The 27,302-nt window shown below is 55.6% G+C and overlaps 1 protein-coding gene across 6 annotated transcripts; it reads right to left on the bottom strand.

Annotated features, from left to right (window-relative positions):
- Window positions 1-29: 29 nt before the first annotated feature.
- Window positions 30-26,995, bottom strand: SETD1A (SET domain containing 1A, histone lysine methyltransferase). Of its 6 annotated transcripts, none has more exons than XM_016929721.4 (19): window positions 26,785-26,995; window positions 25,863-26,027; window positions 25,556-25,651; window positions 23,204-23,474; window positions 21,190-21,311; window positions 20,422-20,651; window positions 19,286-20,135; window positions 18,361-19,146; window positions 17,686-17,862; window positions 17,158-17,245; window positions 15,239-15,396; window positions 15,012-15,099; window positions 12,971-13,312; window positions 4,486-5,535; window positions 4,023-4,195; window positions 3,831-3,941; window positions 3,500-3,619; window positions 922-1,059; window positions 30-844 (listed from the first exon to the last, which is right to left on the bottom strand). In XM_016929721.4, exons 2-19 carry the CDS (start codon window positions 26,010-26,012, stop codon window positions 671-673), a joined length of 5,124 nt encoding a protein of 1,707 aa, XP_016785210.2. In that variant the 5' UTR covers window positions 26,013-26,027; window positions 26,785-26,995; the 3' UTR covers window positions 30-670. The 6 variants fall into 6 exon arrangements, with proteins under 6 accessions (XP_016785210.2, XP_016785211.2, XP_001155055.3 ...); XM_016929722.3 differs by having other exon boundaries at window positions 26,824-26,954; XM_001155055.7 differs by lacking the exon at window positions 26,785-26,995 and adding an exon at window positions 26,625-26,762.
- Window positions 26,996-27,302: the final 307 nt, after the last annotated feature.

Below are 27,302 nucleotides of genomic sequence, written 5' to 3'. Positions count from 1 at the left end.
GCTCCTGCCCAAATACACCGACCAAACACTTTTGTACAATAAAGTTTAATCACAATTATAAAAATGTGGCGTCGGGTTTGCGCTATTAACATATGTACAGTCCAGCCCAGCAGAAGGGACCCACCCCGCCATCCTGGCCTGGCTGAGCCGGGGAGTGACACCAGGGTGGAAGGGTGACCCTCAGGGTCTGGCAGGAACAGATGAGGCAGGGTTCCAGGCACGGAGTCCCCAGGACTGGGGGTGCAGAGCCCCCCCAGGGGGAGAACATGGCCACTGCCCCAGAGACCCCTAAACTGGGGAGGGGTACACGCAGGGCATAAGGGGAAGTCCCCATTAACACAAAGCGAGAGGACTGTGTAGCCCCCCAGGACAGAATCTGTACAGGCCGGCACCCCAGGTTTCCACAGGAAACAGCTGCTGGCTGCTACAAAACATTTACAGCTTCTTCTCCGCAAAGAAAAACAATCAGGGGGTGGTGGGCAGGGGTGACAAGAGAGGCAGAAGCTGCCTCCAGGGACTGAGGCTCCCTCGCTGGACTTGGGGCGCCCAACCCCACGCTTGGAGATGGGGGCATGTGGGCCCTGCTGAGCCCACTAAGGCTGGGGGGGTGCTGGGAGCTCAGGGCACCAGGGGGAATAAATAGGGGTGTGGGCACCCATCCTGCCCCACCTCAGTTTAGGGAGCCCCGGCAGCTCTCCGTGCCACACAGACACGGGATCTTGTTGTCTTCCAGTGGGAACTTGTAGTCGTAGGTGATCTCCTCGTCCACGCCAATGGGCTGCTTGGAGTAGATCACGATTTTCTTCTGGGACTCGATGGTGATGACCTTGGCGTAGCAGTTGGGCTGCGGATGGAAGGGCGTGTGAGCCGTGGCCACCCCCACCGACCCCCAACTCCTGCCCCGGCTGGCCCCTGGCGCACCGTGCAGCAGTGGTTGATGAATCTGGCCAGGTTGCCACACTTGGTGGCATCGATGATGGTGTCGTGGTCCACCCGGAACAGGTAGCTGCTGCCAATGCCCTCCTGCACGTAGCGCTTCTCCCGCATGTCGGCCACCATCTGCCAGGGTGAGATGCGATGGTCAGGGAAGAGTCCCCCACTTCCTGCCCCTGAGCACGCCTGCCAGCCAGCACCCCAGGTCCACGCCCACCAGGCCTGGAGCTGCAGCTCTGCCTCCAGCTCCTGCTAACCCGGCACTGACTCTCTCGACTCTGCTTCCAGGAGCCCTCCCTCTTTGGGGCAGCATCCTAAGCCTCTGGTGGCCATTCTAAGTCACCCACAGGGAACTCCAGGGAAATCTGCACTGGGTAAGAGAGCCACTGACTCCTTCGAGCATCTGCCTGGTCACAGTGGGGTCCCGGACTGCTGGGGCAAGTCTGGGGTTGGGGCAGCTCCTGAAATGACTGGCCATGTCACCGATGGCACCCTGCTCATCTCTCCTCCCTGGACCTCTCTCCAAAACAGGCACCTGTTGGCTGCCACCAGCTAATGCAAATGGCAGGCCGCCCATGTCAGGCCCCGCACCTCCGTGTGAGGAGCAACCCTCACTTCCCAGAAGACAGTGAGGAGCCTCTGCGCGCCCTCCTCGGGTGACCTCACTCCCTTCCAGAGCCTCAGCCGCCAGCTATGTGGTGGGAACTCCTCCCAAACTTCCATTTCCAGCCAAAAGCCACCTCAGTGGAGCTGCTGGGCGTCATCCCCTAGATGTCCCTGGGGCATTGCAACCCCACATGTCCAGACTGGAGCTCATCTTGACCATATATTTACTCTTCCTCCTCACACCCATCTCACTGGCCCTCCCACCATACTCCCAGCAGCTAAGAGCAGCACCGAGAGAGGGCCTCCCGTCCCCCTCACCCTCTCACTGCTGAGCCCAGCCAACCACCTTGCACCCAAAGCCTCCTCTCTGTCACCTCTGCTGCCACTGCTTGGGTCGGGCCACCCTTGCCTTTGCCTGGATACTGGTGTCAGCCTAGACATGGAGCTCACTAGCCATGGGGCCCTCTCCTGCGGAAGGACCCTCTCCTGAAGAAAGCTCCGGGACTTTCCTCCTCTCTCACCACAGGCCCAAGTGGATTCACAGGCTCCCAAGCCCGTGCGGTCTGGGCTCTCTGTTCCCTCCAGCCGCACGTCGCTGCCACTGACCCTGTTTTTTCTTTTCTTTTTTTTTTTTTTTTTTGAGACGGAGTCTTGCTCTGTCGCCCAGGCTGGAGTGCAATGGCGCGATCTTGGCTCACTGCAACCTCCGCCTCCCAGGTCCAAGCGATTCTCCTGCCTCAGCCTCCCTAGTAGCTGGGATTACAGGCGCCTGCCACCATGCCTGGCTAATTTTTGTATTTTTAGTAGAGACGGGGTTTTACCATGCTGGCCAGGCTGGTCTCGAACTCCTGACCTCAGGTGATCTGCCTGACTCAGCCTCCCAAAGTGCTTGGATTACAGGCATGAACCACCGCGCCTGGCCATGGCCCTGGTTTCTAATGAGCCAAGCTGACCTCCACACTCTCACAAGACGACCCTGCCTCTAGGTTCGTGCACATGGTGTCTCGCAACCAAGCGCACACGCACTGCCACTTGTCTGGGTCTGCGAGCTCCTTTCAGCTTTACTCAAGCACCATGGTCTCTGGAAGGTCTTAGGCCCCCCAGGTGTGTGTTCCCATAGCCCAACTCCCCAGATCTTGTTAAGATCTTGTTAATACCAAATGCCATCCTTTTGGCTTTTGTTTTTTCTAGAGACATGGTCTCACCCTGTTGCCCAGGCTGGAGTGCAGTGGTGCGATCTTGGCTCATGGCAGCCTCCACCTCGTGGTCTCGAGTGATCCTCCCACCTCAGCCTCCTGGGTAGCTGGGACCACAGCCACGTACCCCCACACCCGGCTAGCTTTTGTATTTTTTGCAGAAACGGGGTCTGGCAATATTGCTCAGGCTGGAACACCATCCTTCTGTGTGGATACTTGTTCAGTGCCTGTCCTCCCGCTTCCCAGGCCCTTTGAAAGGGAGCAGCGCTTGGCTGGATGCGATGGCTCACGCCTGTTAATCCCAGCACTTTTGAGTGGCCAAGGCAGGCAGAACACAAGATCAGGAGATCGAGACCATCCTGGCCAACATGGTGAAACCCCATTTCTACTAAAAATACAAAAATTAGCTGGGCATGGTGGCACACGCCTGTAGTCCCAGCTACTAGGGAGGCTGAGGCAGGAGAATCGCTTGAACCCAGGAGGCAGAGGTTGCAGTGTGCCAAGATCGCACCACTGCACTCCAGCCTGGCAACAGAGAGAGACTATGTCTCAAAACAAAAAAAGAAAGGGAGCAATGCCATCAGCCGTGCCTCCTGCTGGACCACTGACACCTGCTGACCACACCGGAGGGAGGCTGGTCTCACTGGCTAGGTACCGGGGTTAGGGAGTGTGTAAGGCTTTAACCAGACAAACGGCATGTGTGTGAGCCCCCATGCTGTCTTGTTGCATCAGAAGCCGGGGCGGGGCTAGGAGTACAGCCTCACCTGACGGATGTTCTGACCCACGTATTCGATGACCATCTCGTCAGCAGCAATGGGTTCCATGGCAAACAGACCCCACTCGTGGATCCGGCTCCGGCCAAATCGGAGCTTCTTCTTCCGGAACTGGGGGGCAGAAGGGAGACTCAACTGCCAGACACCTCCCACACCCCAGACCCTCACTCTTCCCACAGACTTCCTGGGCAGAGGGTGTTCTGGCCGCTTACCCCCCAACTCCACCCGAGGGAACCACAGGAGCCTGCTGGGTGGTCCCCTGGCCTCTGCCCCTTCCTGCCCCACCCCACCCCACCCAGCCCCTCCTGCAGCCCAGCCTCACCTTGAGCTGGTTGAGTTTCAGCAGGTCACTGTCCATGATAGCGGAGGTACCGATGGCGCTCAGCAGCCGCCGCTGCTCGGACCGGCGCTCGGACAGCACGCGGTTCGTCCCCTGTGAGACACAGGGCAGGGAGGAGGTGAGCAGGGCAGGGAGGTGAATGGCAGGAGGACGCGGCAGCGGGGTTGGGCCCACCTGAGTGTCCACGCCCTCCAGCTGCCGGGCCGAGACTGGGCACACGTCCAGGTACTTGTCCTTCTCCTTCTTGCTGATGGGGTAGTAGCCTTCGCTGCGGGCTGAGCCTGTCTGGTGCTCCCGGGGCCCGTCCTGGGGCCGCCGCTTGCGTTTTGGGGTGGTCAGGTTGGTGAGTGCAGGGTGTTAAGGAAGAGAACGGCTCCTCTCTGGCCACCTGCGTCCCAGCCAAAGGAGAGGGCGGGGCCCACGCCGCTGAGCATACCCAGGTGAGGGAGAGGGGAGGAAGCCCCAGCCCCATCGTTCCTGCCAGAAATGCTTTGGAAGGCAGAAAAGAGGCACCAGGAGGAGAGAAAAGATGGCTTGGAGCCAGAGGGGAGGCAGACAGAGTGGGGGACAGATGTAGGTGCCAGGAGGGGTCGGGGGAAGACCCAAGCCCGGGGAAGGCCGCCCACACTCAGGATATTTGTGTGATGGACCCAGTGAGTGTCGTTGAGCCAGTCAGCCCCGCTTGTCTGCTGCAGCAGCCGCTCGTACGTAAGCCGCAGGTAACTCATGTCCTCTGAGTCCAGGCCCGAGTTCCAAATGTCATACAGGATGGTCATCTGTTCAAACTCACTGCGTGGCTCGTAGGCGCGGGGCGGTGGCGGCGGGGGTGGGGGCGGAGGGCGGCGGCGCCGGGCGTGGGAGCGGAGGCTGCGCCTCCGGAGGGCGCCCTCCCCATCGCTGCTGCTGCTGCTGTCAGAGGACTCCTCCTCCTCTTCCTCCCCCTCTTCCTCCCCCTCCTCTTCGCCCTCCTCCCGCTGCTGCTGCAGTTGCTGCGGCTTGGGCTCCTCCGCCTCAGCCACCACCACCTCAGGGGCCTCCAGGACCTCATCAGCTGGGGAACTGAAGAGGGCGGCGGGTGCGGGCACTGGCTCCGGGGGCCGCAGGGCTGGCGCAGGGGGCGTGGGCTTGACGGCCAGGGCATAGTTGTGCTCCAGGAGGATGTGGCTGAGCAGGGGCCCAGGGCGCTCGGCCTCGTCCGATGTCTCTGTGGCCTCTGAGTCTTCAACAGCAGGCAGGGCAGGCAGCCCGCGCCGGGCAGGGGTCAGGGCCAGGTCGGCCAGGACCGCCAGGTCCACCTCTGTCCCTGGCTCAGCCTCCTCTTCCTCGGTGGCGCGGCCTCGGCCTCCAGCCCGGCTCCGGCCTCCTCGGGACACCTCCTCGGGCCAACTCTTGACCAGAGATGCGTGGTCCAGGGGCAGGTTGCGGATGGTCCGCTCCACGCCCCGGGGAGCCTTGCGGGAGGCTGGGCCAGGAAACTTGGCCTGCGGCGGTGTGGCTGGAGGGGGCTCCGGGGCTGGCACCACCTCGATGGCAGAGAAGGAGACAGTTTTCCGGCGTTTCTTGGGTGGGGGCAGGAGGGGGATGGGAGAAGAGGGACGCTCATCGGGGCATGGGGCAGGGGCCGGGGGCCCAGCAGGTGGTTCTGGGGGAGGCAGGGGCACACTGGGGGGTGACTCCTCCGTGGGGCCTGGGAAGGAAGCACATAGGAAGGAAAGGAGGTCAGGGAGACCCAGGCTCAGCCGCCCTGGCCGCCCATGACCACAGGCTGTGTGCTCTCCCCCACTTCCGCCCAGGAACCCCGGGGGGAACACAGACGCCCTGGCCTCAGCCCCACATCCCAGCAAGATGAACTCCCTTGATGAGAGGGGGTTTCCCACCCATTCGTTCCCGCTGTGACAGGTGTGGGGGACACTCGGAGTCCACACACACACCTTCCATGTCCTCCCGGAGCCACAGTCCAACAGGAGACACCACCACAACATAAGCTGTAACCACGCTGAGAAGGGCGGCACCACTCGCCCTGGACTCCACTTTCCTACCCAGACTGGCGGGACAGCCCTGTGCCCAGGCCCCAGCCATGTCGCATGCCAAGGACCCAGTCAGCCACATTTCAGCTAAAATATCCATTATCTCCATCATAAACAATATTCTCAGTTTAGCAAGGTGAACACGATACAACCTAAAAAGTGGCATCTTTGTATTAAAATATTTTATGAAACTTGCCTTCCTCCCCATCCCCTACAGAATTTGAACATGCCCTGCAGGGAGGGGCAGGAGACAGCGCTGCTAGAGAAGCAGGGCTGGAGTGGAGATCCCAGGATGTGGGTGGCTGGGGAGGGAACACACTGGCTCCGAGCTGGGGGTGCTGCCTCCCCAGCATACCCTCAGGACGGGGAGTGCATCCTCCCTTGGCCGCCATCCCTGGGAAAGCCTGCATGAGGCTCTCAGAGCCAGCCCAATGGATTTTGTGTCTAACACCAATCACACCTCTTACGTAGAGTAACTCATGTAATCCTCACAACAGCCCAAAGAGGTTCCTATCTTTTTTTTTTTTTTTTTTGAGATGGGGTCTCGCCCTGTCGCCAGGTGGGAGTGCAGTGGCGCAATCTCGGCTTACTGCAACCTCCGCCTCCCGGGTTCAAGCGATTCTCCTGCCTCAGCCTCCCGAGTAGCTGGGACTACAGGCATGCACCACCACACCCAGCTAAGTTTTGTATTTTTAGTAGAAGCAGGGTTTCACCATGTTGGCCAGGATGGTCTCGATCTCTTGACCTTGTGATCTGCCCGCCTCGGCCTCCCAAAGTGCTGGGGTTACAGGCGTGAGCCACTGTACCCAGCAGAGGGTCCTATCTTACAGACAGGAAAACTGAGGCACAGAGATGTGGTCAGTTACCAGATGACAGAACAAGCTCTGCTCCCAGGCCATGTGGGTTGAGCTCATGCTCTGAACTGCAGCCCACGGACTCACTGGCTTCACAACTGGCTTCCCCGCTCAGCGCCAACAGGGCTGCCGGCACCAGGCCTGGCCCTAGGAGGCAGCGATTCACCTGAGTCCACCGCACTCCCAACCCTGGCGCCCTGAGCCAGGCTCTTGGCTGCACCTTAGGCTCTAGACACCCGCTGGGGTCTCAGCCTGTGGCAGCAACCCACTCCAGGAAGCCAGTGAGGACCCAGATGCGCGCAGGCCTCCTCTCACCTTCCTCCCCACCACGCTGGGGCAGCGCCCCCTACAGACCACCTCACGCTTCAGCATGCATGTCCTCGGGAAGCCTCGCTCGAAGAACACACTCCTCCACCAGCACAGCTGCTGCACACACACTTCCCTCTGCAACTGTCCCGAAGGAAACCTGCCCATCCCTTTCATTTAGGAGACAACTTTTGGGGGCACCTGCCCAGTCAATACGACTCCCACCACCTTCCTCTGAGAACTGCTCTACTGCCACGCTCAGGTCCATGGGGCGAGGCCCCAGAAGCCAGTTCCTACTGCATAACCTGCCCCTCCCCAGGGCCATCACTAACATCCCCAGGTGGCGATCACTAAGACGGTGGTGACTGAAACTGGTTCTGGTTATTAGAAACTCGGTGAGCTGGCCGGGCGAGGGGGCTCACGCCTGTAATCCCAGCACTTTGGGAGGCCGAGGCGGGTGGACCATGAGGTCAAGAGATCGAGACCATCCTGACCAACATGGTGAAATCCCGTCTCTACTAAAAATACAAAAATTAGCGGGCGTGATGGCGCGTGCCTTAGTCCCACCTACTCAGGAGGCTGAGGCAGGAGAATCACTTGAACCTGGGAGGCTGAGGATGCAGTAAGTCGAGATGGCACCACTGCATTCCAGCCTGGTGACAAAGCGAGACTCCATCTCAAAAAAAAAAGAGAAGAAACTCAGTGAGCCTTCACTAAGCACCCCTTGCTCTGAGCCACGGCTCCTCTGTCCTCGGTAACTCAGACTCCCTTGTCGTGCCCTCTCACTATCCAGACACCAAGGGGCTGCCTGCATCTTCCTCTCCTCTTCCACCTCTGCCACCTCCCCAGGGGACTTGGCAATCACGCCTGTTTACCTGGATTCTTGCATCTCCAGTGATCCCCTTCAATCACCCTCAGCTCCCCTCAAGCAGCCACATACCTGGCCTTGTCAATCCCAGAATGGCTCCGCCTTGGAGATTCCCCATCCTCTCCAACATTCCCCACTGTCCATTCAGTCTGCCCCACTGCACCTTCAACTTCCCATCCTTCAGTTTCCCTCTAGCACATCACCCTCTTCCCAACTTCCTCCTCCACCCTGCCCAGACCCCAGAGCCCGTACTTTGCCCTCTCCTGTCCCAGCACAGCCCCAGGTCCTCATCATTCCACCACACCTTTACCCTGTGGAGCCAGCCAGCAGCCTCTTCTCCCCTTACTCCCAGGCCCCAGCTCTGGCAAGGCCTTCCAGCATGGGGAGGCCCAGGCGAGAGGCTTGCTCTGTCTCCAGGATACAGTGCGGCGGCACAATCACTGTTTACTGCAGCCTCCTCAACCTCCTAGGCTCAAGCAATCCTCCCGACTCAGCCTCCCCAGAAGCTGGGACCACAGGCACGTGCCACTATGCCTGGCTTTTTTTGTTGTTGTTGTTAGCCAGACTGGTCTCGAACTTCTGGGCTCAAGAGATCCTCCTGCCTCGGCCTCCCAAAGTGCTGGGATTACATGTGTGAGCCACCGCGCCTGGACTGGAGCAACTTTTCTCCACTTTCCAAGGTTCTTACTCCACTCTTCCTCTCACAGTCCTACAGCACAGGGTCAAAAGAGGACTCAGGCACAACACCCCCATCTCCCTGCCTCCCCACCGAAGGGTATAACTGCATCAGATCTGGAAGCTACTCCTCCACCTCCCCAAAAAGGCCATGCCAGCAAGCATTCCTCTCTCCCGGCACATCTACCTGGCCCCTGTTCCCTTCAGTGGAACATGCCCAAACCTCACCTACTTGGAAAAGCTAACCCCTCCCTCAACCCTGCCCTCTCTTCTTGCTCTCTCTCCAGCTCTGGCTGGTAACCTTAGTTTGTTCCTGCATCTCACTAAGCCTTGAAGCCCTCATCTATAAAATGGGAATCACAGGGAGGTTGTGGGGCAAGCGCAGTGGCTCACACCTGTAATCCCAGTACTTTGGGAGGCCAAAGTGGGCTGATAACTTGAGGTCAGGGGTTTGAGACCAGCCTGGGCAACATGGTGAGACCCTGTCTCAACTAAAAATACGAAAATTAGCCAGGCGTGGCAGTATGCACCTGTAATCCCAGCTGCTTGGGAAGCTGAGGCAGCAGGAGAATCACATGAACCCGGGAAGCGGAGGTTGCAGTGAGCCGAGATTGCACCACTGCACTCCCGGCTGGGTAACACAATGAGACTCCATCTCAAAAAAAAAAAAAAAAAAAAAGGGAGAGGTTGTGGGGATTCAATGAGAAAATGAATTGTCAACATGCTATGCCTAGAGCCTGGCACACATAGGTACTTGACACATGGGAGCTGATATCACAACCCCCAATTCTTTTTTTTGAGATGAAGTCTCGCTCTGTCGCCCAGGCTGGAGTGCAGTGGTACAATTTCGGCTCACCGCAACCTCCACCTCCCAGGTTCAGGTGATTCTCCTGCCTCAGGCTCCTGAGCAGCTGGGATTACAGGCGCCTGCCAGCATGCATGGCTAATTTTTTTTTTTTTTTGGAGACAGTCTCGCTCTGTCACCAGGCTGGAGTGCAGTGGCACGATCTCGGCTCATGGCAACTTCTGCTTCCCCGGTTCAAGCGATTACTCCTGCCTCAGCCTCCCGAGTAGCTGGGATTACAGACATGTGCCACTATTCCCAGCTAGTTTTTGTATTTTTAGTAGAGATGGGGTTTCACCATGTTGGTGCTGGCCAGGATGGTCTTGATCTCTTGACCTCGTGATCTGCCCGCCTCAGCCCTCCCAAGTGCTGGGATTACAGGCGTGAGCCACCGCACCCAGCCTAATTTTTGTATTTTTAGTTAAGATGGGGTTTCACCATGTTGGCTAGACTGGTCTCGAACTCCTGACGTCAAGTGATCTGCCCACCTCAGCCTCCCAAAGTGCTGGGATTACAGGTGTGAGCCACTGCGCCCGGCCCCAACTCTCCTTTCTATCTCAGCAAGAGTGGTCCACCCTTCCAGAAAACTGCCCTCCCCTCATTCCTTAACACCCTGTAACTTGGCTTCAGTCTGAACCACTCAACTGAAATTGATAAGGTCACCAATGACCTCCTAACTGTCAAATGCAACAGATACTTCCTATCTCAGCCTTGCTGGTGGCCTGGTGATACAAGGCCACTCCCTGCTTTGCAGAGCCTCTCCACTACCTGCTTCCCTTCTCGCCTCTGGTCACCGCTCTCAGCCTCCTCGGGCCCTGCTTGCCCACCACTCTCATAGGATGGGAAGGCTCTGCCCTTTCTCTCCCCCCACTCGCCTACCTGGGTCTACAGGTGAATTCACTGCTACACTTTCAAGACCTAAGCACCGACCTCATATCCAGCCTACCGTTCTTTCCAGACCCCAGATCCATGGATCCAACTGCCACTGTTTCTACTGGGAAGCCCAAGGGGCACCTCAAATGCAACCTCAACTACACTCATCAGTTTTCTTCCTAATCCTGGTTTTCTTCCCAAGTTTCTTTTCCTGGGGAAGTTTAACCAAGTCATCCTACCTCCTAAATTTCCCTCCAATCCTCACCCCCATTTCCACTCCACTCTTCTGCCACATTAGAACCGCTCGGCTTTGGTTCATGCCATTAAATCTCACCTGCATCCTTTCAAACCTCCTCATGTCACCCACCTCCTTGCTCCTCTCTTCCAAATCTCTCCTCCTCCTGCTAGAATGGGCTTTCTGAAATGCAGATATGGTCAGGCCCCTCTCCTTCCTGCTCTGATGAGAATGGAAGAGGACTAAGATCCATGCCTTCTGACCTGCCGGTGACCCCACAGGCCCTTCTGGTACCCAATGGGCCCAGAAGAGGTTGGAGAGTCATCTGAGGTGTAATGAGAGCCTCAACTCCCCTCTCATGGGGTCTGGAGCTTAGTAGAGTGCACCAGGGTGAGGAGGTCTTCCTGTGGGCACTGCCTATCTCAGACCACGGATTCTCAACAACGTGCAACTGGGAGACCCCGGGAGGCCATGCACATCTTCACAGCACATCTGATTTTTGAGATGGGGTCTCACTCTGTTGCCCAGGCTGGAATGCAGTGGCATGATCTCTGCTCACTGCAACATCCACCTCCTGGGTTCAAGCGATTCTCGTGCCTCGATCTCCCAAGTAGCTGGGACTACAGGTACACAACACCACATCTGGCTAATTTTTGTATTTTCTGGTAGAGACGGGGTTTCGCCATGTTGACCATGCCGGTCTCGAACTCCTGACCTCAAGTGATCTGCCCGCCTCGGCCTCCTAAAGCTCATAGCACATCTTGAACACTGACTTATTTGATCTATCCTTGCAACACCCTAAGTCCAAGCTATCACCATAATTCGCCTTACATTCTACAATAGCCACTTAAGAAGCGCCCTACATCCACTGTGGCCCCTTTCCAAGCTTTCTCTGCACTGCATTTTTTCGAAACATACATCTGACCATGTCATTCCTCTGATGGGTTTCTACTTCAAAATAAAGGCCAAATTCCTGACATGGCTGGCCTATTTGTCTGCTGGGCCCAATTCTCACTCACTTCTCCAGTTTCAGCCACCCCAGTGCCCCCTTGTGCTCAACCCTCTGAAGGGTCGGCTTTCTTCCAGTCTTCCAACCCGCTGCTTCCCCTGCTGGAGGGCCTTTGCACACGCTAAGCCAGCCGTGCTGCCTGCTTTGCCCAGACTTCAGCCCAGCAGTACCTCAGCAGGAAGCCTTCCTCCTCCTGCAGATGTGCTCCGGCTGGCTGCCCTGTGCCTCTTCCTGGTGCTTCTCATGGTTCGTAACCACAGGTTTTCCTAAGTATTCTCTTTTTTTTTTTTTTTTTTTTTTGAGACAGGGTCTCGCTCTGCCACCCAGGTTGGAGTGCAGTGGTGTGATCTTGGCTCACTACAACCTCTGCCTCCTGGGCTCAAGTGATACTCCCACCTCAGCCTCCCGAGCAGCTGGGATCACAGGTGTGTGCCACCACGCCTAGCTAATTTTTGTAATTTTTGTAGAGACAGGGTTTCATCATGTTGCCCAGGCTGGTCTTTTTTTTTTTTGAGATGGAGTCTCGCTCTGTCGCCCAGGCTGGAGCGTAGTGGTGCGATCTCGGCTCACTGCAAGCCTCTGCCTCCTGGGTTCACGCCATTCTCCTGCCTCAGCCTCCTGAGTAGCTGGCACTACAGGTGCCTGTCACCACACCTGGCTAATTTTTTGTATTTTTTAGTAGAGATGGGGTTTCAACCATGTTAGCCAGGATGGTCTCCATCTTCTGACCTCGTGATCCACCCGCCTTGGCCTCCCAAAGTGCTGGGATTACAGGCGTAAGCCACCACGCCCGGCCTCCTATGTATTTCTTACTCAATGAAGATGTCTTTCCCTGTAGACTGTAAGCATGATGAGAGTGAGAACACTGCCTGTGAGGCTCAGCAACCCATCCCCTGCACCTACTGTTTGGCTGCGATGAGCACTCAAAAAAATATCTACTACTTGAAGGAGCGGTTCCCTCAGCAGGCTAAGCTATGCGAATGTGCTAGAGTATAACAACTGGAAGTACAAATGAACAAAGGAAAGCAGCTAGGACCAAGTTCTGTGTTATGTTAATACTTGTTTTCTACCTATTTGCCCATTTAATCACCTGCACTTGTTCACTACTCACTGAAGAACAGGCTTAAGAAAAATTAGGAGGAAGAACTTATTCAACTGGGCACTTTCTCCTTAATTTACTTGAGAAGAGACCAACCCATTTTACTTTAGTAGGCAGCTTAGCCTGGGGTTCTGTAAACCACCATGACGGTACAGTTTGAGGTGTGTCAGACAATCAATGTCTCTAGAAGGGAGTGACAGGAGATGGTGACATTTTCTTTGTATGTTTTTCTAATAAAGTCACACACTTGTACACAATAAATGCAAGCACCACTGTTTTCTCTCTCTCTCTCACACACACAGCGATCCAACCGACAGCCCTGTGGCACCTACCTGCAGGCCTTGCTGGAGACGCCTCCTGTTCGGGCAGGGGTGTGACTGGGGAGCCTGCAACCCTCTCCGGCACTGGCACCTCCACAGGTGCTGGCGTGGGCACTGGGACTTCTCTGGGGGGTGGGGAGGCTGAGGGAAGGGCTGCTGGCCGCTCCTCTTCCTCTTCATCTTCAGAGGAGGACTCAGAGGATGAAGAGGACGAGGAGGATGAGGACGAGGAGGAGGAGGAGGATGAGGAGCTGGAAGAGCTGCTGCTCTCGGAGTCTGATGTGCTGTCATTTTCGCCATCTGAGTCAGCATACAGAGAACATTTGGAAGACGAATCGCTTTCCTCGTCCTCGCCTGGAAATCCAGAAGGGGCAGTCAGGAGAGGTGGGCAGACCTCACTTGGCCAGCCGTGGGCTCCTCACTCACTCCCTGCTGTGGATGCTGGGCTCTGGGCTAGGGACGGGGAAGTCCAACAGACCAAGGAGCTGCATAAGCAAACCATTTTCACTGTGAGATAAACATCAGCATGTGGGGAGGATGGCAAAGGAAGCCCTAGACTCTGTCTGAAGAGGCCCGACAAGGAAAGCATCCCAGGGGACAAGCTGAACTCAAGGACAAGGAGTCCACCACACAGACATGGGGACTGCACAGGGATGTCGGAAGCAAGAGGAAGTGGAGGCTTGGAGACTGGGAAGCAGGCTGCTCTGGCACTCAAACCTTCCTAAAGTGGGTCTCAGGACCCAGTATGGACGAAGGACTGGGTGAAAAAGGATTCTGGGCTGAAAAGGTTAAAAAACACGACAGGCTCTATATTCTGAGACTGCTCATGTACGGGAAGGACTCGAAAAAACTGAAGAATTTCAGTTTTTGAGGAACAGAATTGGATAAGTTAGACTAGAAGGTGGTGGCAGCTGGGGAGCGGACTGGAGGAGGGCGAGATGGAGCTGAACAGAGCAGGGCCAGGAGACAAACGGCCCATGGTGTTGGCCTGGGGGGACACCCTGTGGAGAACAAGTTGCCAGGAAGGACCTTATGGAGGGAAGTCACAGGGTCAGGAGTGCATTTTAGGAAAGAGATTCTATAAGCAGTTTGGAAAATGGACTGGAACAGAGGGAGAAGGACAAAAAGAGAGACAGGGAAATCAGTCAAGACTGCTGCAAGAGGCTGGGTGCAGTGGCTCACAGCTGAAAGCCTAGCACTTTGGGAGGCCGAGGTGGGTGGATCACTTGAGGTCATGAGTTTGAGACCAGCCTGGCCAACACGGTAAAACCCCATCTCTGCTAAAAATACAAAAATTAGCCAGGTGTGGTGGCTCACGCCTGTAATCCCAGCACTTTGGGAAGCTGAGGCAGGAAAATCGCTGGAACCAGGGAGGCGGAGGTTGCAGTGAGCCAAGATCACATCACTGCACTCCAGCCTGGGTGACAAAGCGAGACTCCGTCTCAAAAAAAAAAAAAAAAAAAAAAAAAATCTGGGTGTGGTGGCTCACACCTGTAATCCCAGCACTTTGGGAGGCTGAGGTGGGTGGATCGCCTGAGCTCAGGAGTTCAGATCAGTCTGGCCAACATAGTGAAACCCTGTCTCTACTAAAAATACAAAAAATTAGCTGGGGGTGGTGGTGGGTGCCTGTAATCCCAGCTACAACGGAGGCTGAGGCAGGAGAATCTCTTGAACTCAGGAGGCGGAGGTTGCAGTGAGCCGAGATTGCGCCATTGCACTCCAGCCTGGGCGACAAGAGCGAAACTCTCTCAAAACAACAACAACAACAACAACAAAAAAAACAAAACAAAACAAAAAAAGCGTTCTACCAGGCTGTCTTTTTGGACAGCTATGTCTCAGCAGAAGAGGGAGCAGGAGGGAGCATTTTGAGCACTGAGCTTATTGCTGTCAAGGGGCCAAAGGTTCCTAAGAATGTGGCCCAAACAGATGCCCTTGCAGAAGGCAAAGGTGACCCACAAGCCCAGCAGGAAGGTCATGTGAGCTCAGAAAAGGGCTAGCCAGGCAGCCGAACCCCTCCTCCGAGCCCAAAGTCGATTCCACTGTCTGTGCTCACCATCCGACACCCCTGTCTCCTTCTTTGTGGTATCCACAGCTTCCTCTCGATCTTCATCTTCCTCATCTTCCTCGTCATCCTCCTCATCCTTAAGAAAAAAGACAAATGGGGACTAACAGAAAGGGGACAACTGGTCCTACACCACGCACAGCTGCCTGGGCTCCAACCACAAAGATGCTGGCTATGGGAAGTAGGCTTCGGCCAGGAGCCGGCGCCCGGGCCCTCACCTTCTCCGAGGAGGACTCCTGGGATGCCTCCTCCCCTTCGCTGTCCAGAGCAAAGGACTTGCGGTGCTTGCCCTGGGTCTTGCCTCGCTCTTCGTCCCGCTTCGGGGGCTTGGTCCCCGGACGTCCGGGCTCTCCAGCCTCCTTCTCTTGTTCAGGGTCTAGGCCAGCAGAGTGGTAGTTAGGGAAATTTACCATCAACCACAAGATACTTGCCCTGTGCAAGGGGCTTTACATATACTATTACCAATCTTCCTGATGGTCTTCATTTTACAGATGAGAATTTGGAAGCTCACCAGAGGAACTCAAACACCTCAGTTACCTCATGTTTCATAGTTTTGTATTTGTTTTTGTTTTTGGGACAGGGTCTTGCTCTGTCACTCAGGCTGGGGTGCAGTGGCATGATCACAGCTCACTGCCTCAACCTGCTGGGCTCAAGCGATCCTCCTCCTGCCTCGGTCTCCTGAGTAACTGGGACTATACAGGGGCATGCAACCATACCCAGCTAATTTTTAAAAATTTTTGTAGAGACAGGGTCTACCTATGTTGCTCAGGCTGGTATTGAACTCCTGGGTTCAAGTGATCCTCCTGCCTCAGCCTCCTGGAGTGCTGGGATTACAGGCGTGAGCCATCGTGCCTGGTATATATATATATATATTTTTTTTTTTTTTTTTTTTTTTTTGAGACGGAGTCTCGCTTTGTCGCCAGGCTGGAGTGCGGTGGCACAATCTCAGCTCACTGCAGCCTCCGCCTCCCGGGTTCAAGCAATTCTCCTGCCTCAGTCTCCCAAGTAGCTGGGACTATAGGCACCCGCCACCACGCCTGGCTAATTTTTCTATTGTTAGTAGAGACGGGGTTTCACCATGTTGGCCAGGATGGTCTCGATCTCTTGACCTTGTGATCCGCCCGCCTCGGCCTCCCAAAGTGCTGGGATTACAGGTGAGCGCCACCCTGCCTGGCCTTAATATATATAGATACGCATGTGTGTGTGTATATATATGTGCGTGTATATATTTGTGTGTATATACATAAGTGTGTGTACGTATGTGTGTATATATATATATATATATATATATATATATATATATATATGTTGTTTTTTTTTTTTGAGACACAGTCTCGTGCTATCACCCAGGCTGAAGTGCAGTGGCATAATCTTGGCTCACTGTAACCTCCACCTCCTGGGTTCAAGTGATTCTTGTGCCTCTGCCTCCCAAGTAGCTGGGATTACAGGTGAACACCACCATGCCTGGCTGTTTTGTATTTTTAGTAGAGACACGGTTGTGCCATGTTGGCCTGGCTGGTCTTGAACTTCTGACCTCAGGTGATCCTCCTGCCTCAGCCTCTGGAAGTGCTGGGATTACAGTCAGGAGCCACTGCGCCCAGCCCACACAGTTTTAAATATGTCCTGTCCATTTGATCTTGTATCATTTTCTGGTCGGGTGGAAGAGGGAGCTGACTTGTTATGCCTGGCCCAAGAAAAGAGTATGAAGGCCAGTGGGTCTCCAGGGAAGCAGATCTGACTCAATGGGCAAGTTTCCAGGCCATGGTAGCTATCAAGCAAGGGCTCAAACTCAGGCAAACTAGGAGGAAGGTGGTAGGAGGGCATTAGCATCAGGTGGGAAACTTGGGGAGATGCCTCGTTTAACTCGGAATTCTGTGATTCCAGACACTGAATTTCATGGGTAGAAAAACCCAAAATACAGAAAATGTAAATCAGCAGACCAGAGGAAGACCTGCAACTACAATCCGGGGATAACTCTACCTGGTGCATCCCACACCTCTCAGAACTGCTGCATTTCAACCCTGCACCTCCACCTGGCTGTGCCCTCAGGACGACCTGACCCCTTCATCCCCACCTCTTGCTCTCCCATCAGAACCCACGCAGCACACCCCTTCTCCTTATGCCTGACCCTGCTCACCGTCTTCATCTTCCTCAGCAGGAGTGGAGGGACGAGGCCTCTTTTCCTCACTGGCCTCAGAAATTTCCGATGGCTCTTTCCGCTTTACCTGGGGGATGGGGAAAAGATGGGGCCTGTTTAGAACTCAAACACTCAGGCAGAGCACGGTGGCTCACTCCTGTAATCCCAGCACTTTGGGAGGCCAAGGCAGGTAGATCACCTGAGGTTAGGAGTTCAAGACCAGCCTGGCCAACACAGTGAAACCCCAGCTCTACTAAAAATACAAAAATTAGCCAGGCGTGGTGGCGGGTGCCTGTAACCCCAGCTACTCGGGAGGCTGAGGCAGGAGAATCGCTTGAACCCGGGAGGTGGAGGTTGCAGTGAGCTGAGATCAGGCCACTGCACTCCAGCCTGGGCAACAGAGTAAGACTCCATCTCAAAAAAAAGAAAAAACTCAAACACTCATGGTTCCTGACCACCCCTACCCCAAGGAAGGGGGCCCCCTCTCCCTCTCCCCACCCTACCCCACAAAACGACAGTTCTGAGTACCTTGAATGAAGGCAGCCGCAGGGCCCCTCTCAGCCCTGACCCAAAGGCGAAAGCCTCGATGCCCGTAGTGCCCCCGCTCTTGGCCCAGTCCACGAGGGACAGCAGGCCAGGCTCCTTCAGCTTCGTCTTCTCTTTATCCTCCTCCTTGGCTTGCTGCTTGGCCGCGTTCTGGAATGGCTGCAGGCAGCAGTGGGGCTGAGGCCCAGCGCCCAGAACCCAGGCATTCCCTCCTGCCTGAGACCTACTCCCGGACCCCAGGAATACAGAATGCATCTACTTGCTGCTCCATATCTTGGTCACACCTGTCCCAGCCCCCGCACGGCGTTTTCTCAAAAGTCTGCTCATTTCGCCCACCAGTCTTAAGAAATAGCCACCATTCCCACTTCACAAGTGGCAAAATGGAAGACCAAAGCTTGAAGAGAGCTAAGGGCCTTGTCCACTGCAAGCAAGCAAGCAATGGAGCCAGGACAAAGCTCTGCTGCCTCCCAGGCCCATCTGTGCCTGCTTCTCTGTCCCCTCAACTCCCCTGCCCACCCAGGGTGGCCTGCAGGGCCTGCGGCCTCTCTCCACTCGCCTCCATCACCTGTCTCCTCTGAGCTGTGCAGCCTGGAGGAGCCAGAGGCCCATTTCCTCCTGCAAAGCCCAGGGCTCCCCGGTCCCAGGCGCTGGCCTCACCTTGGCCTTCTCCTCCTTGCTCTCCCACCACTGGTCAAAGGCTCCGAAGGCCACGTTCTCCACCATCTTGCGGTTGAGGTCTCGCTGCATGATGCTCTTCATCTCCTGGACCAGCATGGCGAGCACACGGCCCACGGTGCCTGCCGTCGGGAGGGTCTTGCCCTCTGCCAGTTCTGCTTCTTCCCTGGGTGGCAGCCGGGCCTCCTCTCCCGAGACTGAGGAGGAGGGCAGGGGCTCGGCTGCCATTGGCATGGGCAGGTGGTAGGCCTCCCGTGAGTATGCCCCTCTGCCCTCCTGCCCCTGTGCATATAGAGCATACGGCAAGCCGTAGGCTGCCTCCTGCGGGGGTGGAAACGGGAGGAAGGCCTCCCCAAAGGCCCCACCGGGGGGGCCAGCTGAGGCGGCAATCAATCCCTTGCCCTGCCGCAGCTGATGGAGCCGAGTTAACATCTGGGTCTGCATCTGAAAGGACATGGGCATCCCTCCCCACTGAGCCCCAAGTCGGTCCATGAGCTCCAGGGAGTTCACAAAGTCATAGATGTGCGGGGGTGGTGGAGGAGGTGGGGGGTACTCAGGGGGTGGCGGCCCATCAGGTCTGGGTGGGAGGAGGTAGGCAGGTTGGTGGGGAGGATAACCAAGAGGAAGGGACGCCAGGTAGGGAGGAGGAGGAGGCGGGGGAGGGGGAGGTGGCGGAGGCTGCTGAGGGGGCGTCGGGGCCGGAGCGGGTGAGCCACCCCGGTCGTCGTCGGAGATCTCCATGTCGTCTCCAGAAGAGCATGGAGAAGCCTGCGGGGGCAGAGGAGGGTCACAGAAGGCTTCTGCCTGTCCCAAGCCCTACTTTCTCATCTGGTTCCCTTCCCTCTCCCCTAGGCCCAACCCTGACTCCCAGAGCCCAGGTGCCTCCTCTGGCTGACCCCAACCTCACCTGGTTCTGTCCATTTGCCTTGGGAGACTCCCGGGTAGCCCCTGGCTCCCCGCTCCCTGTAGGTGCCACATCCTCAAAATTAGCTGGGGCCGGAGGGGGTGTGCAGGGCCCATGCCCTGACCCAGAAGGCACCTCACTCCCTGTATCTCTGGCCCCAAGGACCATGCTGCTGTTCTCTTCCTCCTCCTCTGTGTCAGAGGCCAGGAAGGAAAACTTGGAGCGCTGCTCCTTCAGCAGCATCTCGATGCGGGAATCCAGGCTGCTGTGCTGGGCGAAGGGCACACTCTCATTGGTGGTCTCCGGGGCTGGGGAGCCAGAGCGGGCAGGTGAGGCTGGGCGGGGGGAAGTCCGAACTTCTTCTCTCTCAGGGCTGGGCCCTCCTCCACCCCCGCCTCCACCAGGTTCTGGAGGCTCCGGGGGTGGAGCCTCTGAGGCAGGAGGCCGGTAGTCCTGGTCGGTGGGCCGGCTGGGCTCGGGGGGCAGGTAGGAGGTGTAGGAAGGTGGGAAGCGCTCAGCTGTATTTTCAGCAAAAGGGGCTCCAGGGGGTTCCTCCCGTGTGGCCCGGCGTGGTGGGTAGGAAGTATGGCGCTGGTAGCGATTCCAGCTTTCATAATACGCTGGGTAGTTTGCATCAGAACTACGAAACTGAGAGGACGAGGAGGAAGAGGACGACGAGGAGGACGAGGACAATGAGGAGGAAGAGGCGGAGGATGAGGCAGTGGCTGCAGTGGTGGCGGCAATGGCCGTGGAGGCGGTTGTGGAGGCTGAAGATGCAGAGAAGTGGCGGCGGGAAAAGGCATCTTGGTAGCTGTTCTCTGACCGCCGGGGCTTGAAGGAGGTTGAAGTGGTGCTGGAGAAGAAGCAGGGGAGTTAGCTGGACTCAGCTCTCTATGACCAAACCACAGCGTCCTGGGTCCCAGGGCCCAAAGCCCCTCTATGCTGCCCTCCAAAAGAAGAGCTATATGTTGGGTTCCTAGCTAGTGTGTTCCCCGAGGACAGCAATTTGTTGACTGAATCCACAGAGAAACTAGGACAAATTATTTCCAACTCCCTCTTGGAGAGACTCTGGGCATCTTCTTCCCAGTGGCAGCTCCCAGACTTTGCGGGCGGGGCCCCAGGCGGGGTCTGCTCTGTACCTGCTGGAGTAGGCGGAGTCCTGAGAGTAGGGGGTGCTGCCCCGAGACGTGTAGGGGGTTCCTTGGGAGGACTGAGGTGTGAACTGGCCAAAGGAAGATGGGGTATCTTGTCGGCTGCTGGAGAAGCTTGTGTCCTGGGAGCAGGGCGTGCCGTTGCCAGGAGTGCCCACCGCAGTGGTGCCTGCTGGGTAGGCAGCTGTGTCAGAGGAAGAGCGGCGGCGGGATTCAGCCTAGAGCGACAGAGCAGGGCAAGGAGAGAGGAATGGGCTCAAACACCACTTGAAACCTGCCCTTCCCCAAACCAGGAATCCTAGTTCCCTTTTTTTTTTTTGAGACGGAGTCTCGCTCTATTTTCCAGGCTGGAGTCCAGTGGCGTGATCTCGGCTCACTGCAAGCTCCGCCTCCCGGGTTCATGCCATTCTCCTGCCTCAGCCTCCCAAGTAGCTAGGACTACAGGCGCCCGCCACCATGCCCGGCTAATTTTTTGTATTTTTAGTAGAGATGGGGTTTCACCGTATTAGTCAGGATGGTTTCAATCACCTGACCTCATGATCCACCCGCCTCGGCCTCCCAAAGTGCTGGGATTACAGGCGTGAGCCACTGTGCCTGGCCCCTAGTTCCCTGTCTTTTGAAAGCATCTCAGCGGCTTTGCTTGGCTCTTCTTTGTTTAACGGGAAAGCCCGGAACCTCCCAAAGACTGTTCCTGCTCCGGGCACCCGGACACCATGCCCACATGGCTAGGGGCTGTGGCAGCCACAAACTTCTCACCGTCTCAGTGGCTGCACCCGAGCCTTGGAACTTCTCACTCAGGGCCTTGCCCCCAGTGGGCACAGTCTGAGGGGTGTAGGAGCCATTGACAATTAGTTCATAGTATTTCATTCGTTGTTGTCCTGGAGGGAGGGAAATGGGAACCAATTGTCAGATGGAGATACTAACTCCTTCCTGATCTGGTATTCCTGCTTTCTCAGGCCTCAAGTTTCCTACAATTTCTTGGAATCTGGGTTTCAGGATTTCAGTTCTCCTACCATAACTCTACCTTTGGGACCTTCTACCTCATCTCTACCTCTAAACTACCACAAACAACATATTTTATGACACTTCACGATTTATCAAAAACACTTCTACTTATTTTACCATGTTGGATCACCAGAAGGGAAGCATCAGTACCTCTGTTCTAGAGGCTTAAAAGCGATCTACACAAAGTCACAGAATTGGTCATTGGAAAAATTGGAATTCAAACCCAGAGGCTCGATCACCGCATGCTCTTTATCCTGTAAACTAAAGCATGCAGCACAGCAACCCGGGGACTAACAGAGCCTGCAGGAGCTGTGGAGTGAACACCTCAGAAACACCTTGTGAGGAAAGAAACATGGTATTTAAAAACCATGAGATTTCACACAAAAACCCAAATTTCTGGCTTGAGTGCAGTGGCACGATGTAACCTCCACCTCCCAGGTTCAAGTGATTCTCATGCCTCAGCCTCTTGAGTAGCTGGGATTATAAGCATGAACCACCACGTCCGGATTTTTGTTATTTTTAATAGAAATGGGGTTTCACCATGTTGACCAGGCTGGTCTCGAGCTCCTGTCCTCAGGTGATCTGCCCACCTTGGCCTCTCAGAGTCTTGGGATCACAGGCGTGAGCCACCGCATGCCCAGCCCTGGCTTTCTTTTACAAATCAAATTCAAGAATGTTAAACCTCATTTCCACTTGCGAACTGGCCAGTGCCTACTAATGGCTGCCTCCTCCAGACAATACTGCAATCTGCAGCTCGCCACAGACCCCACTGCTCCCCATCACTCAACACAGAAGCCCAGACCACCTCGCTTGTGTTCACAGCTCCTTTACTATCTCAAATTTCCAAACCTAAAAACCCAGAAAATCCAGTATTTCTGAGAATCTGGCACCAAAACCTATGTGGGTTATAGAATAGCATACAGAAAGATTAAAAAGAGGCCAGGCATGGTGGCTCATGCCTGTAATACCAGTACTTTGGGAGGCCGAGGCAGGCAGATCACTTGAGGTCAGGAGTTCAAGACCAGCCTGGCTAACAGGGTGAAACCCTATCTCTACTAAAAATACAAAAATTAGCCGGGCGTGGTGGCGCATAAATGTAATCCCAGCTACTCAAGAGGCTGAGGCAGAAGAATCACTTGAACCTGGGAGGTGGAGGTTGCAGTGAGCCAAGATCGTGCCACTGCACTCCAGCCTGGGCGACAGATTGAGATTCCATCTCAAAAAAAAAAAAAAAAAAAAATTAAAAACAGGCTTGGCAGTGTAGTGAGACTTCATCTCTGCAAATAATCAAAAAACCTTTGGCCAGGTGTGGTGGTGCGTGCCCATAATCCCAGCTACTCAGGAGGCTGGGGTGGCTGAGCCCAGGGGCTGGAGGCTGCAGTGAGGAAAGATCACGCCACTGCTCTCCAGCCTAGGTGACAGAGCAGGATCCTGTCTCAAAAACCAACCAAGCAACCAACCTGACCTGGGCTGATTTACTACAATCTATTCATCTTACCTAGTACAACCCTTCATATGATTTTTTTTTTTTTTTACAGATAGTTACGTGCTTGATTATGGCCTATTGCCCGACCTTGCTGGAGACACCACACACACAAACATCCATGTACCATAATTCCACTCTAAAATCTGATCTGATTTCAGAAACACAACTGGCCCCAGCAGTTTCAGATCATGACCCTGGGCGCCTGCCTGACCCTGACAGGCATTTGCATGTAACCTCCGCTGGAGGCCAAGCCTGAGTGGCAGGCAGAGGAGTCCTCACCTTTGATGTCAAGCTGGGCATGGATGATGTTGCCCATGACGGAGGTAAGGTGGAGGTTTTTGACCGTTTCCTTGGCGCCCCGAGTGCTGGTGAAGAGCACACGGGCCAGGCCCAGGTGCTTGCGCGTACGGGGGTGAAGGAGGATCTCTACCTCTTCCACCTCACCGTACTTACGGCACATATCCTTCAGGAAGGTCTCCCGCACGTTGTCATTCAGCCTTGCAAAAGTCACTTCCTTCAGTGGAATCTGTCCAATATAGAACTCGTCCAGCTGGGGAAAGAACAGGAGTTGGTATGGGGTCTCAACACTGACCACTGTTCCTTTGTCCTTCGGGAAACTTTAGCAAGCTCCATGAAGTCAAGAGAGAGATCCGGGAAAGTGAGGGGCAAGGGAAGGGGCCCAAAATATGGGATCCATCAGACCTGACCCCTTTTCCCTGAATTCTTCTCACCACAGAATAACAGCAAGAATTAAGAACAGAAATGTGCAAACTAGGCCGGGTGTGGCAGCTCACACTTATAATCCCAACACTTTGGGAGGATGAGGTGGACGGATCACCAGAAGTCAGGAGTTCAAGACCAGCCTGTCCAACATGATAAAACCCTGTCTCTACTAAAAATACAAAAAAAAAAAATTTAGCTAGATGTGATGGTGGGCACCTGTAATCCCAGCTACTCAGGAGGGTGAGGCAGGAGAATCACTTGAACCTGGCAGGCAGAGGTTGCACTGAGCCGAGATCACACCACTGCACTCCAGCCTGGGCAACACAGCGAGACTCCATCTCAAAAAAAAAAAAAAAAAAGAAAGAAAGAAAGAAATGTATACACTGAGGAATAAATATACGTGGAGAGAACGAGCTACAGGGCGATGATTACGTAGCTCAGCCTTTACTAGGTAACTACCATGAACAAGGCACTGGAAATACAGAGATAGAAAGGAAGAGATTCCCGTACAGAAAAGTAGCATGACATGCACATACAAACACAACACGACCCAGTGGCAGCTGATGCGTACATGGTGTTCTGGAGCCCAGGGAAGGAAACCTTTGTACAGAGTATGATCAGGGAAGAATTCATAAAGATGGTGTCATTCTTACTGAGATTTGGGGATTAACAATTCATCAAATGACAAAGACCCCTAGAACACGGAAATATAAAACAACTTGGTGTTTTTGAAAAACCGCAAAGCGTTATGGTGTGGATGTAACACAGGGGTGTGGTGTCAAGGCGGAGGATAAGGCTTGGCCAGGTCAATAACCATACATGTCAATGTCCCAAAACATGGACTTGGCAACAAAAGGAAAACAACAGAGTAGTGAAGCCAAAGAGACAAATGACAGCAAGGCAGAGGAGAAACTGAGGCAAGAACAAAGGCAAGGAGACCAGGTGAAATGAATACCAAGCTCTACATTAAGTGGCAATGAGAATAGAAAGATGAAGAATAAAAAGGAAAAGAGCCAGGAGGATTCGGTGACCAACTGTGAGAGAAAAGGAGAGAATCACAGGCTGCCAGGCTGTACAGCTGAGTCGATGGTACTGGCACATATGAGTAGAGGGAAAATGAAAAAGGTAGGTTAAGGAGGTAGATAATTTGTTTTAAATCCCTTAAATCTGAAACATGTGTGGCCTCCAAATGAAACTGTCCCCCTACCAGGCATACAAGCCTAGAGATGTTGGCTGGAAACAGATATTTGGAAGTCATCAACATTTAGGTAATAGTTGAAGCTGTGGGTGTGAAAGAGATTGTCCAAGTGAAGTATACAAAGTAAAAAAAAAAAAAAAAAAAGAAGAAGAAGAATGAAGGCACCCCACAGACAATTTATTTAGAAAGGATGAATAAAGAATCAGAGAAGGAAATGAAGAACCACCAGTGTTCCAGGCCCAGTTCAAGGCCTGAAGAATATCTTGTCTAGGGTGGGGAATGGGAGTTCTCGAAGGAAACAAGAGGGAAATGACATCGCCAAATGAGAGGTGGGGAACAGTGCAACCCAGGTAGGCAGTGGCCTTGTCACTCCCCTTGACTGTCAAGGAACTGGGAGATCCCACTCTTGTGTGCTATGATGCACTGTCTACGAATATACAGTGACACGTATAGCAGCTAAAGAGTCTTTACCTCACCCTTCAAGAAGTCGACACCCCAGCCACCAGGGATACACTTAGGACACCTGACCTGCACCTTTCTAGAAGATTAAGTGTACCTCCTGTCCAAAACAACTGAGTCTCACAGCCTCAGAGGTTGCTAGATCTGGCTGAGACCCTTTCATTGGAAACCCTTTTATTCAGCTATAGTGCCAAGACGCATCCTCCACACCCTCTTAGGACTACCACACCAGGAGCCCAGCAGACACTTACCTTAAACTTAGGGACTGGGAGGGAAAAGTCTCTGTTTTTGGACCTGACATGGCAACGGGGGTCTTGGAGGTCTTCGACTGGTATATACTTTGAGTCCTAGGAAGGAAAGCAGCAGCAGAAAGAGAGCTCAGGGTGAATCCAGGCTAGGGAGCTCCAAGCAGCCCATCTGGACACACTCATGCAGAAGAGCTGGGTCCCACTGCCCACTTTCAAGAAGGCAGGCTACCGTTCTAGGTGCTGAACAGAATCACAGAGGACAGGGGCGCCTGGAGCTCCCCGGATGGCAACCAAAGACCCGGGCACTCACGTTGACACTGAAGTGGACTCCATCATAGCGGTACACCTTCTGAGAAGGCCTGCGCAGGGCAGGGTCCAAGGCAGGATCCACGATGAGCTTGTAGTTCCGCCACTGGAAGCTCGGGGCCTTCTGCCCATCTCCCCCACCTTCCTGATCCATCTTTGCTCATTTACACTGTTAGGGGAAGGGGGACACGCAAGAAGAATCAGGACTTGGGCCTGACTCCCCTGCCTTTCCTCATTGGCTAGCCCCGATTCCAGGTTCTCCCATCACTCCAGTTTCCAACCCTCACCCTGACCCGGGGCTCCCCCGGATTCTCCCCCAAGTACCCTCTGTTTCGCCACAACAACCCAGCCTCTCTCCACCTCCCAACTCTACTGTCAGGCCCCCAGGCCCCCAGGCCCGTCTCGAGCCCCCTTACCTTCCCGCTCTCCCTAGCGCGCGCCCCACTTGGCCTCGGCGCAAGACCCCTCCCCCGCCCCCTGCAGGCCCCGCCCCCTCCCGCCTCCTCACCGGCCAGCGGCCCGGGCCGAGCCCGGCCACGGCTCCCACACACCCGCTCTCGTCCCCGCGCCCCGATTCTCCGGCCGAAAGGTGGCACCTCTTCGGGGCGTTGGAAACACCGCGAGACCGAGCCCGAGACCCGGCTTCGACCCCGAATCCGGGCGGGGGGTGGGGGGAACGCGCACCGCTGCCCTCTCCTCCCGCCCCGGCGCGTTCTGCACCCCCCCAGCAGGTCTCCGCGCACGCGCGCCGCGCGGCCCCACTCACCCGCTCCCGGCGAGCGGCTCCCCCTCCCCCCACCTCGCGCGGCACCTCAGCGGCGCGAGGCGGCGGCAGCGGCAGCGCGAGACCCGGCCCCGCAGCGGTGGCGGCGGCGGCGCCCCCCCACCACCACCTCCCCGGCGCGCGCACCAAACACCACCGCCACCTGCGCGAGGCCCAGCGGGCACAGGGTCTGCATTCGCACTTTCGCCACAGGCGCTGCCGGGGGACCCACGGGGCCGAGGGTAGCGGCTTCGCCTCGGCCGGCGCCCTGGGAGGCTCGGAAGTTGCGGCCCAGGGAGCCTGGAGATTGGCCGCATCCCCCGGAGAGTCGGCTTCGCCACGACGATCTAGATGCTGCGGCCCGGGACCTTGACGAATCGGCGGCGACGAAAGCTGCGACTAGTCCCTGAGGAAAAGGGGCGGGGCGGAGGGGAGGAGGCCAGCCAGCGCTGGGGAACCTTCAGTGGCGCGTTCTGCAGACGCAGATTCACCGGGCGGGCGGGGCGAATCGCTGGACAGGATGCGCGCCGCTTTGCTTCTCTTCCCCGTCCCTTCCTTGCACTGCCGAAGTCTGAGAGGCTGCAGATTCGCCACTGTTCCCGGCCTCAGCCGTAGCCTCCCCTTCATCCGCCTTGGTGGAGTCAAGAAAATAACGGCCCGTTAGCCAATCCCTGCTGGCAG

The sequence above is a fragment of the Pan troglodytes genome, chromosome 18 (genome assembly GCF_028858775.2).
Source record: "Pan troglodytes isolate AG18354 chromosome 18, NHGRI_mPanTro3-v2.0_pri, whole genome shotgun sequence".
In the NCBI taxonomy this organism is placed as follows: Eukaryota; Metazoa; Chordata; class Mammalia; order Primates; family Hominidae; genus Pan; species Pan troglodytes.
This window is presented reverse-complemented; position numbering and strand designations above follow the sequence as displayed.